The sequence below is a fragment of the Phallusia mammillata genome, chromosome 1 (assembly GCF_965637545.1).
Source record: "Phallusia mammillata chromosome 1, kaPhaMamm4.hap1.1, whole genome shotgun sequence".
Taxonomy (NCBI): domain Eukaryota; kingdom Metazoa; phylum Chordata; class Ascidiacea; order Phlebobranchia; family Ascidiidae; genus Phallusia; species Phallusia mammillata.
Window position 1 is genome coordinate 24,494,826 of NC_137252.1, and position 13,653 is coordinate 24,508,478.

At 37.7% G+C, this 13,653-nt stretch overlaps 2 protein-coding genes and 1 pseudogene across 4 annotated transcripts; 2 read left to right on the plus strand and 1 right to left on the minus strand.

Moving 5' to 3' along the window:
* Positions 1 to 982: 982 nt before the first annotated feature.
* On the plus strand, positions 983 to 2,473 carry LOC145233403 (biogenesis of lysosome-related organelles complex 1 subunit 6-like). The gene is made up of 2 exons (XM_080098128.1): positions 983 to 1,686; positions 1,812 to 2,473. Exons 1-2 carry the CDS (start codon positions 1,355 to 1,357, stop codon positions 1,945 to 1,947), a joined length of 468 nt encoding a protein of 155 aa, XP_079954254.1. The 5' UTR covers positions 983 to 1,354; the 3' UTR covers positions 1,948 to 2,473.
* A 492-nt stretch (positions 2,474 to 2,965) lies between these two features.
* LOC145233388 (ceramide synthase 2 pseudogene) lies at positions 2,966 to 8,910 on the minus strand (annotated as a pseudogene). 2 transcript variants are annotated; one of them, XR_013861082.1, is made up of 2 exons: positions 8,259 to 8,910; positions 2,966 to 4,117 (listed from the first exon to the last, which is right to left on the minus strand). The product of XR_013861082.1 is annotated as a ceramide synthase 2 pseudogene, transcript variant X2 (transcript). The 2 variants fall into 2 exon arrangements; XR_013861081.1 differs by having other exon boundaries at positions 4,274 to 8,909.
* A 2,956-nt stretch (positions 8,911 to 11,866) lies between these two features.
* LOC145223913 (lupus La protein homolog) lies at positions 11,867 to 13,632 on the plus strand. Its single transcript, XM_080090328.1, has one exon. It carries the CDS (start codon positions 11,917 to 11,919, stop codon positions 13,039 to 13,041), a length of 1,125 nt encoding a protein of 374 aa, XP_079946454.1. The 5' UTR covers positions 11,867 to 11,916; the 3' UTR covers positions 13,042 to 13,632.
* The last annotated feature ends 21 nt before the right edge of the window (positions 13,633 to 13,653 follow it).

Sequence of the window (13,653 nt, forward strand, 5' to 3'; positions counted from 1 at the left end):
GTAAGCTAAAATAGATCAGGATAAAATGTTCAATAACGGTTAGGCCTACGTATGAAGAGGTAGTTTATGCTTCGTAGTAATGCATAGGAATGTGAGCAGGTATTTTCCGTCACGATGATCATCAAGTCAAAAATTTGAAACCGACTATAGGTGCGCACGGAAATGACTTTTGATGCGCTGCCAGTTTACACCGCGCATCGACCAATTGGTGGACAGTAAACAAAAATATCATTAAATTTCGTTGTGGTGCTTTAGTGTTATTTTAGTAGGCCAATATTCTTCTTCTGAATACAATATGATTCGATCAAATTAGTTGTTCTGCAAGAAGTGGTACGCGTGGCAGTACAGAGCGTCCAAGTGGTACGAGATCGTAAAAAGGTTGGGAACCCCTGGCTTAGGGTCACGAAACTTTGGTACTCATCCCGCTTCAAAAGATGAGGCCGATGTCGAATAGGCTAATCAAATGTATAGAGCTTATTTGGCAATTGTATTTCTATACCGATGTTTCGATGTCCTCTACAGGCTCATCAGGGTATCTAACACTGAATGTGCGTAATGCAGTGGACGATAAACAAAGGAAAAAATAATTCATCGCGAGCACGTTAAATAGGCTTACCTAAAATGCCAGACCTGTTACTTGTTTGTCACCAGTGCAATTTAACTTGTTTATGAAACTCCCAAAGCGCCCTTCTGTTTATGTCACAAAACACCAAATATTTTGCAGAGAACGTGGTCTTGATTTATAGAAACAGTGATCAGGACAGTACTCGGCAGAAATGTTTCAGTCCACTGTACTAATTTGCATCACTAGTATACGGTACATATGATATATCCACAGCCGACATTAAAATTCATAGAAATCACGAAATGATATGCATCGGTGCGTAGCACTATTCGTTACGTTACGCATCACTTGTAATCGTAATAATACGGCAATAAGTTGTTCTGTGTTATGGCTGGTTTGCCGTTTTTTCGGGGTCGACTAAAAGCCTGACTGGGCTGACCGGCCTGACTTAGGCGGCAGTGTTTCACGAAATACATTTCCTATTTTCGACGATTGGGAAAGGCGTGAGCCTGACTGCAACACAGAAGTCCTGACTTGGGTGATTGAGAATTGGTTTGCGGTTAGGGTTGGGGTTGGGGTCAGTGTTAGAGTCAGTCCGAAAATATATTGTGAAACACTGCCGCCAAAGTCAGGCCAGTCAGCCCAGTCCGGCACTGGCAGTCAAGCTTTTAGTCAAACCCCGTTTTTTCATTTAACACTGCTTTCTTCAGGTAAATTTGGTTTGCGTGTATTGTTAGAAAATTAACCTACATTGGACACTGTACTCATAAACAACAATAAGTTGTCTTAATGTCTATTGAACTGACAGCACCAGCAGAAGGCCAGGAAATAAACTCGAAAAGAACACTTTTGGATCAAAAACTAGTAGCGGATGCTTCAGAACATTTGTCACAGCAATTCTTTACACAATTTGCACCAAAATTAAAGCAAGCAGTTGGAAAACTCGACGATGTTATTCAAAATCAGTCAGTTTTAACTGAAAGCTTAAAACATGAACACGAAAGAATTAAAGAGGCCAATGTCAATGAAGTGCAGATTGCTATGACGTTGGTTAATCATTACAGAGGAAAGTTAATCAAGATTCAAAAGGATATGACATCTATCAAAGAATCATCCGAAAAGTAAAAAAACAAACATTTAATGTTACATTTTCTGGTAAAAACTGCATTTGATTGGGTAAAGTTTGTAACTGATTTAGTGGGAAACAAATTATTATGCAATTAATTATATTGTATGTCTTTTGCAGACTTCGCAGAGAAGCATCCCGATTGCAGCAGGTCAAACAAAGGGAACAACTAAAACTTGATGAGCAACGGGAAAAAGAAATAGCAGAAGATCAGCAATTGGTGGCAACCTTCTCCAACACAACTATCAACAAATGATCTTTTCATTTTGTTGTTTTGAAATTTTCTGCAGAGTATTTTGTTTCCAGCAAACTAATTCCAAATGTTACCCATATCTTTCTATCAATGCAAATGTTGTAGCCTACATAAATGATTCAGCCAGTTCGCACCGGTTCTGTAGAAACGTCCCACAAAATTGTATGAGATCAGCGAACCAGTTGGCATTACTGGTTATTGTCAATGGATTTTTTTGTAACAGAACAGACTGAAAAATATGAATTTTGTGATAAAACTGGCTAACAAAAAATTTGAATCCCACCACTGACCTGATTTGATTTTTTTCTTCAATATGTGTCAGCTCAGATTAATTTTATCAATATACTTTTGTAGTTCTGTGTCGACAAAAAGGTTCCAAGCTACTGAATGCATTGTTACAGCACCACTGGTTAATGATGCACTTTTTATGTCAACAAAGATATATTTGATGTGTCATTGCAATTATGTGCACAATTTTTTTGTATTCTTTCATTGCTAAAAATTTTGCCATTACACTGATTTACAGTTACTGTAATGTGTTTGTCTGATAAAAGTTAAAGATTGGGCACATTACCAACAAATTAATATTCTGCATTTAGATGCAACCCCTCTACCTTTTTGTGTGACACTTTAAAGTCTAATTTTATTGCTTGCAGTCATGGTGAAATAGACAATATTAAAGTGTAACAAATCATTGCAAGAAAGTTTATCATCTCATGAAATAAGCTATTGCTGCCAGGCATAATGTTAGACCAAGTATTGCTCATCCAGCAGTTTTTATTGTAAACAATCGACGTTTCGACGTCCTATACAAGACGCCTTCATCAGGATAATGACATAACTTGCAAGACGAATGTCTATAGGACGTCGAAACGTCGATTGTTTACAATAAAAACTGCTGGATGAGCAATACTTGGTTTATCATCTCATGTTCGTATAATATCGCAAGTCTCATTTAAACAACCTGTACATAAATAGGTAAAAGGAATTACAATTCCCTGAAAAAAGTAAGTTCAAATCATTAAACTGCTGTATTTTTAATGACCATTTGGAACAGTGTCTCTACAGTAGTGGCCGTTACTCTTCTTCTCACAGTTTTTCTCTTCTTCAGAACTCAGTTCTTCCATGTCACTTCTATCATCTTTTTCAACTCCACCACTTTTCCACATTCGAATCGCCATTCTAACAATTATGGTAGCCCAGAAGATGTGGAGGCTTTGCAGCACAAAAAACGTGCTGTTCAGCATGTAGTAGGATGGGAAGGGTTGCAGCACTGCTGCCATTTTAATCCAGGTCGTGTGAACAACTGAATAAGGCATAATGCCTAAGCGAGAAATAAAAAACACAACTGCAAATATAGTAAAGAGTGCATCCGCTAGCTTTGGCTTTTTGGCATATGAAGCGCTTTTAGCTGCTTCAAGGAAGATATCAGAAACATCGTGGACTGCCATTACAAGTGTCCCTACTCTCACAAAATTAAGCGAGTAGGAGAATACGATAAGAATTAAAGTGGCCATGTGGTGGATTAATTGCTGATAGAAATCTTTACGTTTAACATCGCGCATTACGGAAAACAGAAGCGATATGTAAAAACCGCCTTCTAGCATGTAGTAATAATAAACAGAAGTCCACATTGGTTGGGGATAACCTTTCCAGCTCTCCAGGCCGTCCCAAAACCACGGCGCTCTCAGGAGAATAGACATACCAAACGTGAAAATACACAAGTAGAAAAAACAACGCCAACTGGCTTCCGCAAACTTTTTGCGAAGGTTTGACCTATCGGCGTTCCGACGTCTTCTGAGCCACCGCATCACTTGCTTGACTTCCAAATCGGCTTTTTTCGCTGCCCCGGCCACCTGTAAGTCACTGGGGCTCTTACAGGTTTTATAGAAGGCCTCTAACTGTACGTTTTTCTTCGGTGGGGTTCTGATTCGATTTTCGATGCCTAGTTTTGTGGCTAGAGGGTTCGCGACTAACTTTTCAAAACAAAAGCGAAGACAAAGAAGCAAGATGGCATAACCGAGCATGAAATAAACTTCGTAGGGTTTAGCGTAAATTGCATCGGCCGTGTTTTGAAAATCAGCGAATTTGACACCCTTTGGAAGCCAGAATTCCTCATTCCAGAACCATTTCAAAAATGCGTCCATTTTGAAACAGAATAAACATACAAAATCTAAAAAATAAAACTTCATTAAAACGAACAGATTTGACACACAAAAGTATAAAAAACGAAAAGTAATTTCAAACGACCTGAAATTTATCAATGTAAAGTTAAAATGTACAATCTGTAAAAATTTACGGTATTGCCTTTAGATCAGGGTTTCCCAACCTTTTACGATGCCGTACCACTTGGACGCTCTGCACTGCCACGCGTATCACTTCTTGCAGAACAACTAATTTGACCGAACCATATTTTATTCAGAAGAAGAATATTGGCCTACCAAAATAACATTAAAGCACCACAACTAAATTTGTTCAGATTTTTGTTTACTGTCCACCATAATAGCCAAACCTACGAATGTGATAGTCTAAAGTTGGCAACAAAATGTTAGTTACCACTTTTTTTAGTTTCTTGCATTTTTGCTGCTCATGTTCCTACATTATCACATTACCACCAGTATCGGTACTTGCATAGAACTATAGCCTACTATGAAGCATAAACTACCTCTTTAAATGTAACTGTTATTGAACATTTTATTCCGATCTATTGTTAGCTTGCAACCGGCATTATTCAACGCTATTTGTAGCTTAATCTATAAAACAGTAGATCTATCAAGAGCAACATTATTAACGCCCACTGTCCCACAACGTTGTACGGCTTTTCAATGCAACTGTGCTTCTTGATGATAATTGACATGACCTGTATTTTGTTTTTGTGAAAAAACGGAAGCTACTCGCGTACCACCTGAAAATCTTCGCGTACCACAGGTTGGGAACCCCTGCTTTAGATGGTGTAAGAATAGGCTATACTGCAGTGCTTCCCAACCTTTTCCAGTTCACGGCCCACTTTGAAACATTTTTTTTGGCGAACCACTGTTTCAAGTGTGCATTTGCCTCATATTCTTTTCCTGCCTTTATGAAACCGTGTTTGATGTATTCTTGGTTCAAATGAAGCTAACAAAGAGACAGTGTTGCCAGGTCAAATTGCGGAAAAGCGCAACTTTACCAGTCAAAAGTAGCCAAAAAGGAGCCCAATGTTACAAATACCTGAAATGCAATTGATTTTCACTACTTTCACTTATTTGTGTGATAATTATTCAGGTTTCTCATGATCAGATTTAATTTTTTTTTCATTTTAAAATTTGAACTGTTTCCAGTAACACTTTATTGAACACGCTCGGTTTACCCACTTTTCATGCTGTTTTTTTTTAATTTTTCAATCTCTACTTTGAAACAAACATGTTTCGCATTAATAACAAAGTAAGATGACCTTCAAAACATAAAAGAATATTTTTTGCCAAGAGACAATTCTTATTACGTGGTAACAATGGAGGCGTTTATTAAATTTCTTTGTTTGAAAAGTGAACGTCGTATTGCGTGGGCTGAAAGCAGGGCTGCCAATGAGAATTTCAACAAAACCCAAGACTCACAGCAAAATAACCCAAGAATTTAAATGAAAACCCAAGAATGCAAAATGTGGTTAGAAATGCAACTAATTAGAAAATTTACTCGTTTCATTGACAAATATTTGACAATTTACAGTCCGGAAATGCAACTTTACAAACTTTTGGTAGGAAATGGTCAATGCAAGCAAAGGGAATATTATGTTCAATAAAATATGCAGCAATCGCCAGTTCACTCTTGGCTGTTTGATGATCATCATCTGTTTTCTTTTTCATAGAATTAGTAATGTCTACAGTATATTTAAAAGCTTTAAAACTTCTTTGATGGTTCGCAGTTTTTATGTTTAACGGACATTGATCTATTTGCATTTTTGAGTATAACGATTGCTTTCACTGTATACTTATCTAGAAAGAATTAAGGTCTAGAATAGAGAGAAAATAAAAGAGATGATAAAATGGCCCAAACAGTGCAGCTACCCGAAAAACTTTTCTCGTTAAAATAGTTCTTACATATATCTATTTCATCAATAAGACTCAAAACCCAAGAATTGCTATAATTTTCAAAATAAAACCCAAGAACCCAAGACGTCAAGTAAAAACCCAAGATCTTGGGGCAAAACCCAAGCTTTGGCAGCCCTGGCTGAAAGCATTCTTTTGCTCAGCTGGATGTTAAATCTCCGACGCTCTGGGCAGTTTCATTAGTTCTTTTGTCAAAATTGAACTTACAAGGTTTTTGACGTCACAATAATAATGCAATCATTACTCGTCACACGGCAGAAAACGCCATTCACAAACCCGCCCAAAAAGGCGCAACCCGCAACTCATGAAAAAAGCCCGCAACTCGACGTCCTAGCATCAAGCGTTTACAACTAAAAAAGTACTGCTGTGACGCGACAATTGCAGTTTAAGTACTGTTGTAACGCAACAATTGCAATTTGTGTGTGTGTGTAATCAAAGCTTTTTTAACTTATGCGGCTTTCATAGTGAGTAATATGTTTGTTTTTTTCATAATATAGTTAAACTTGGAAGTACACGAACTGTAAACTTCTATATTGGTATGATAATAGTTTAAAAAGTTTCGCGGCCCACCGGTTGGGAAGCGCTGGGCTACTGCGTTTATTTACTTAATATTGACTTTTGACCCGAAACAAGCATACTTAAATTGCCTGCAGATTTGGTGAAAACTATTGAACAAAAAGCTACATCTTATACTTTTTTGTGCGTTATAGCTCGAGCAAATTTTTTGTCCCTTGAATTATTTGCAACCAGTGTGTCTCACTGTATTTTTATCACAAATAAAACTCGAAGCTTTTTTATCACAAATAAAACTCAAAAGTTTGCTGAGCTGTTCTCGACTTGCATGAAAGCAGTTTCAAAATACTTATCTCTGTTATTGTCAGCGGAAACTACTCAACCAAAACGGCCTGGCTGCAACCTGGTCACAATCACAGATGGATTGATAACGTTCTAAGGAACTAAATTTTATGCACTGCCGATTATACACGCTACTAGCTAAAAATTCCAGGACTGCTAAAACCGTTCCGAATAGGCCACAAAAGACAACGAAATCGGCAATTTCAATTGTCGCGTGTTTTTACTGCCACGCTAATAGGCAGTTAATCCAACATTGCTTTGAGCAGAACACCACGCCCGGAGCACGTGATCAACGCATGGCTGGTGCGAGAATGGTGCGATGTTTTATTGTATTACCTCATAAACGCGTGCTTTACACCCAGAAATCTCGCTATTTTTAACAGATTGGAACATTATTTGTCTAATTAAAGATCAATTTTGATGATTTAAAAATGATTCACTGGTTTGTGCGTTCAAAGCAGCATTACAAGGGGACAACAATTGCTGGCAATAAAAACGACGAGTGCTAATTTTCACCAGCGTTTGAAAATGACAAGAAACGTCAAACTTCAAATGATCTTGAGAAAAAACTGTATTACATGTCAAAGTCAAGCCCATGAAAGTACACAATCAGAACACACAAGGTGCTAATAGTCGATTGTTTGCAGTGCACTAACGCAGTGTACGTGTGAATCTTTCATAAGTTGTTGACCTTTACGAATACAGGTTTAACAGGTATTTAAACATTGTGCGCATGCAAATCCTTACAAATGTTAAACGACACTCAATTTAAGTCTGCAAAAAGCAACATGCTCGTACACACACGTTTGCCACTAGCACCTGTTACAGTCTTGCTTTAATCGGGTTATACATTAATAATTCATATCAAATAGGTTGCGCCTGTCGCCTTATCATTACACCTAACGAAACAAAGTTTAAGAAAGTTCTAGAGATAGACCATGGCCGTCAACTACAACGCGACAAGCGGAAAACCATTTCTCGACTGTAATGCAGTTTTGTGTTTGCTATTGCTGGGTGTAGTTTAACTGCGTAACTATTGTTTCATCCACAATGTCCATTGTCAGGACATGCGGCTACTGCCCAACACAGCGCCCACGTCGATAACACACTCAAAACATACCGACGCTATACTGCAAGCAACTGTCGTCTTAGTAACTTTCTCGCCCTTATGTCAGTATAAGTATAAAACATTTTTCATTGGAGCCCTGTTTCTTATCAAAGACAATGTCAGCTTTCAAGTACTTGCAGAACGTTTTCCAAGCATAATTCTTATTCATCTGCCACAAACTTGATGGCGAGAAGCGCAAATCTTGTTGCTAATAACATTTTGACGCCCTTCGCTGGAAAAAGTAGTTCTTGACACCCTTTGCGACTTACCGTCGTCAGGAACAACACGACTGAGAGTAGTTTCAGTTAAGCCGTTAAACGGAAAACAAGCAGCAAAACTGGCATTGAATGGAGGGAAATGGACAGCACTTGCCTATAGCTGCCTTTCAAACGTGCCCTGGTAAAATTGACGCATGTGTTGCATTTACGCAATTACCTAGTTTGACTACCAATAAAGCCTAAGGCAAGTCAGTCGTACTGGAGAAGTCACATAATGCCGTGATTTGTACAGCATGGTCGGTTCAACCACTTAAAGTGAATAATTTTAACGTCTTGGTCGATTTTTTTTACTGAGTACTTATCAGGATGCAACCTCGATCGATTATCACATGTCACCGCAGGCTGCTAAGGTGATAAGCAAATCGCGCTTCGTTGACATATACTTTGTCTTTTACTAGGCACTATATTGGCAATTTCCAATCAGTAATAACGTTTCGACAACGTAGAGTTTGCCAGTATTTTCTAAAACTAAACTCAAACCAAACCAGGAAGCATCACTGTATTTCGCATTGTTCTATTTCGCCTCTGCGCGGCATATTTCCGGCTTGGAGCCTGACTGTCCGTGTAACTCCATTGGTTCACCACGTGGGCTTGTTTGTCACTGAACAAAAACATTTCATTTCCCTTTAAATATGTTCTAACAACTAAAAAAATCAATTATATTTTTAATGGAAACCTCCAAATTAACTGCGTTTTGCAAAACACATGCGTTAACACTGCCATGCTATTTCCTGCTTGATGAGCTGTAATAAATGCAACAGGACTATGTGATTTCTGTCCAGTTAACCACACTAATCTACATGTAGCCTACTGGTGCCTAGATTAAATGTAAACACAACAAAACATAAATCACTTTTTGCAATCAACAAAGTTAAGGCAGGCTTTTAACGCGCCGTTTTATGCGGTAATGATTTGTGAGATGGTGAATGCAAAATAACCTTTTTTGCAAATGGTTGAACACCAGAAGATAGAGCTCACGGTTAATTATGTTGTCGTAAGATCAAACGTAGGTACCAACAAAATCAGTATTAACACCACGTTGAGTATGCTTGACATTGAACCAATGACATTGCAACATTCCTGACGCCTAAAACATGAAACAGACAAAGCTATCGTTCCTGGTGAAACAAAGTTGTCATTGAGCGCCTTAAACAACTTCAAAAGTGACAAACTGAACTTGAACTAGCATCGTACTCAACTATAAGTCATAAAATTGCAATGCGAAATTATATTTCAAGTGCTAAACTCAACCTACGTAAGCAATCTCAAACGCCGCAACCCGTATGTGTCAGGCTGTTGCCATGAACAGGATGTAACTGACAGCGCCTGCGACAAAACTTTGTCAGAGCTTAACCCCGATTGCATCCAAGACTTGCTGCATGCATGCCTTTTTGTGGAATACACCATGATCGCCTATGTACGTCCTACAGTTTGACTGCTTTGTAGGTCTACAGTTAATGTTGTAAGGTTCATTATATCGCACACACTTAAAACACAAGATTAAAACACTGCACAATTCTACAGATGCTGTGCGCTAAACATGTTCATTTTAAGTTCCTTGTCATTTCGCAGAAACAGTTTAGAAACAATGAGTAAAAACATGCGTTTAATCACACACTCCAGCGTTGCACGCACAAGTTTCGCGACAGCTGAACTGACGTGCTTGCAGCAAATTGCACGCTGACTTGGCTTATTTGCAAAACCGCTGCCAACTCATGAGCATTTGCTTTGGCGAAACAAACAAGTGGCTCCCCGTGTGAGGAAATGTTTGCAGGCCAAAGGTGAAATTACTATAGCAGATGTTATGTTCAAAGCATTGTGTTTAATGGAACTGTAGGTATATTTTTTCATCTACCAATATTAAAGTGCAAAGCGTACAAATACTCTCACATATAGAAATGTAAACTGTCAACAAGAACCACAATAAAATTAAGTTCTTCATTTTTACTGAGAAATGCAGATTTAGATGAGAAGTAACAACATAAACTTTGTACCGAAAACCTATAGCTGAATAACATACCTACATTCCCATGAGGGTTCCATCAAGCAGATTGACCAGGCGCGTTTAACTTCTGTAATTTTTCGGCGAAACAAGTTCAGATGAACTATACAAGATCTACATTGTCTGCAAACTCTCCACCGATTTTTACTTTATGTTTTGAAACGTTTTACATTCATTTCTTAGTTTTTAAAGTCATTTTTATCAAAAAAAGGAGGGGGCGTTTTAGCGTTTTTATAACCAGATTTACTTATCTAAAGTCTTCGGCATTCAACAGTTGGTGGCGCCATAATATCTATTCGTTCGAGCGTTGTACACTTATAACTTTGCGTATTTTCAGGCATATTATCGCAAGTGTGATTCCACCGAGCCTGAATAAACAGAATTAAAACTCAACCAAGGGTTTTGAATAAAACTTAATGTGAAAGGCTTTAACGCTTGAAAGACTGCGGTAGAGCTTCAGTGCTTCACCAAAAACATGCGCACACTGTTGCATAACCAGTGCAAAACACGCAATAGCATGATAGAGCTACTAACACAAGAACTCACACCAGGCAGGTTTGATAAACTCCGGTAGGTGGCGCATGCAAATATTTTAACTGCAGTTGGTGTAAAAAATGTTGCCGGTTAAGGCTATTAGACCCAGTTATTTCTAAAAAACCTATTCTTTATACTTATTATACTATGGTGCTACACAACAGAATGCCGTAATTGTGTTGCATTATCTTTTAGTTCTGTGTGGTTGCCAACCTGCCAATGAATAACCAGAAAATACACTTTTTACGCTTTGAATATGTGTTCGTAAAAGATTCGGTTCAGACCGAATCGCAACAAATATTTCGGCCGAAACCGATTCATTCCAAATATGACCAATTTCGGCTGGCAAATCGAACTTTCGATACATGTCTTGTAAAAAGATCTTTTGCACGGAAACCCACCGATCATGGGATAAAAAGGTACATCGTGCTCTTGCTAGTTTCCTCTTACGAGACTGGTGAGTTGAGTTCTCTCGAGTAGCCAAATCGTGCACCGATTTTGACAGGTGTTTGCACTTGCTTTTTAGTCATAGCGAGATAAACTCAAACCGGTTTTATAACCTATATTATTGAAAATATGTAACTGATATAACGAAAGAATTTGGACGGCGCTAAGATTGTACACAATTGGAAACAGTAAACCAAAAAGTCCACGTTAAGTTTAAACCTGTATTTAAATTTACCAAGAGTCAAAGACTTTACCTCTTAGTTACAATGTCATTTGAACCTGAAACACTACATATGTCATCATAACTCTACCGATTAGGATATTTTATTATTTTTGTGGACAGGCTCAATTCCTTGCATTTCTTGGAAATTTAGAATATTTTTTGATAGGTGTTTTACATGAGCAACTTGCCCTATGTTTACGAGCATTTACTTCAATTATAATTTGTGTCCGTGATTCTTAGCCACCTATAGCAAAGGACTGAGACTGACATACTATTGCGACCTATGTAAATTTTCACTTGTTCTTGACATGTATATTGTTATTTTTTTTAGTTTATTGTGACTTTCAAGGTTTGTGTTTGTTTTTATTAATTTTTGTTTTGATTCCCAAGGGCCAAGTTTGACTTGTTTATAATATTTGTATCAATTTTCTTAAACAAACACAATGGTTTCTGCTGATGAAGGAATTAATGATTTAGAAAAAAAGCTAATTCGGCAAGTGGAATTCTACTTTGGAGATTTTAACTTGCACAGAGACAAGTTTATGCAAAATGAAATGAAAAGTAATGATGGTTGGTTTTCAATGGAAACTATGCTGAAGTTCCAGAGGCTAGCATCAATTTGTTCAGAACCTGGAACAATTTTGGCTGCTCTTAAAAAATCAAAGCGCAAACTTTTGGAAATTGACCTTGAAGGACAGAAAATTCGACGAAAACCATCAAAACCTGTTCCTGAAAACAGTGCCAATTACAGGAGGCAGTTAGACCAGAGAACAGTGTATGTCAAAGGATTTCCACAGACGGATACCATTGAGCAGATTACTGAGTTTTTAGAAGATTATGGTGAAATTGATGGTGTACAACTGCGACGTTTCAACAACAAACATCAGGGTTCTGTCTTTAAAGGTTCACTGTATGCTACTTTCAATAAACTTGAAGAGGCTGAAAAGTTTCTTCAAGCCCCCATGGTATATTACAAAGACAAGGAAGTGGAGAAAATGTCAAAAGCAGACTTTCTCAAGGAAAAAGAAAAGGAAAATGCAGAAATGAGACCACAGAGAAGAAAGAAGTCACAAGAATCTAAAGATGATGTCCAAACAGAAGAGAACAAAGAGGAAAAGGCTGAACAAGAGGAGGTTTACAGCTTCATTCATGTGTCCAACCTTACAGATGAAACCATCAATCATATTGATGTCAAAGACTTGTTTCAAGAAATTGGGGCTCCATCTGTAAAGTTTTTTAGTCGATATGAAAAAGATGGTCCAACGGGTTATGCACTATTCACTACTGAAAATGCAGCAGAGGAAACATTAAAACTGTTGACCATGAACAAAAATGGTTGCATTGTTCCTATTAAATCGTCTGAAGTCAAATTTGAAGCTATTTCAGAAGAGGATCAAGCAAAAGCCATGGAATGCTACAGTGAGTTTCGAAACAAAAACAACAGGGACAAAAAATTTCGCAAGTTTGGTGGTGGAAAAAGGCGTCGGGGTAATCAGAGGCAACATACAAAGTTCCCAGATGAAAGCAATGGTGAACCAAAAGCAAAACAAGTCAAGGCAGAAGAATAAAAACGTATCACTCTGGTGCGTGTACAACTACACAAGTAGCAGGTTTTCCTATGAGCCCTGTTTATATGTTTTTGTTTAAATTTTTCAAGAACGTTGTGCACATTTGAAAAAAAAAACATTAACCTGAATTAGCAAACTACAAACCACTTGTTAATGTTCATGACTTGTAACCTCTTTGAAAACCTTTGCTAGTTGTGTAAGTTTGTGCATGTGCTTCTATGAACTGATTATGATCAAGTACACACAGTCTGTTGGCTTAAATGTTCCAGGTGCTAAAACTTCAATGAATTTCGTTTTTGTACAATTTGTATTTAATTGCAATCAACAAGTACTGTTTTGTTTGCTAGGGACAATTTTGTTGCAGATTTAAATTACCTAAATACCACAGCCACTGGATAATGGGGATTTAAGTTTTACAAACCTGCATTATATGTTTCATAATTATTTTATAAAGTGCCATTAAAGTGATCCCATTAGGAGTTAATAATCTGTATTGATTTTTTGTGTGCATTATGTTCCACAAGCTGCCAGGCAAACTTTGCTCATTTTTACTTCGATTTGATTTGAACAAGGAACTGTTTCTTGGTGTAGGAGATTCTTATGTAGGCTGTA

Bases quoted from the DNA above. Each gene is read 5' to 3' on its own strand.
- LOC145233403 (XM_080098128.1), top strand. From the start codon at position 1,355: ATGTCTATTGAACTGACAGCACCAGCAGAAGGCCAGGAAATAAACTCG. The intron at 1,687-1,811 runs GTAAAAAAACAA...TGTCTTTTGCAG, and splicing joins ATCAAAGAATCATCCGAAAA to ACTTCGCAGAGAAGCATCCC.
- LOC145223913 (XM_080090328.1), top strand. From the start codon at position 11,917: ATGGTTTCTGCTGATGAAGGAATTAATGATTTAGAAAAAAAGCTAATT.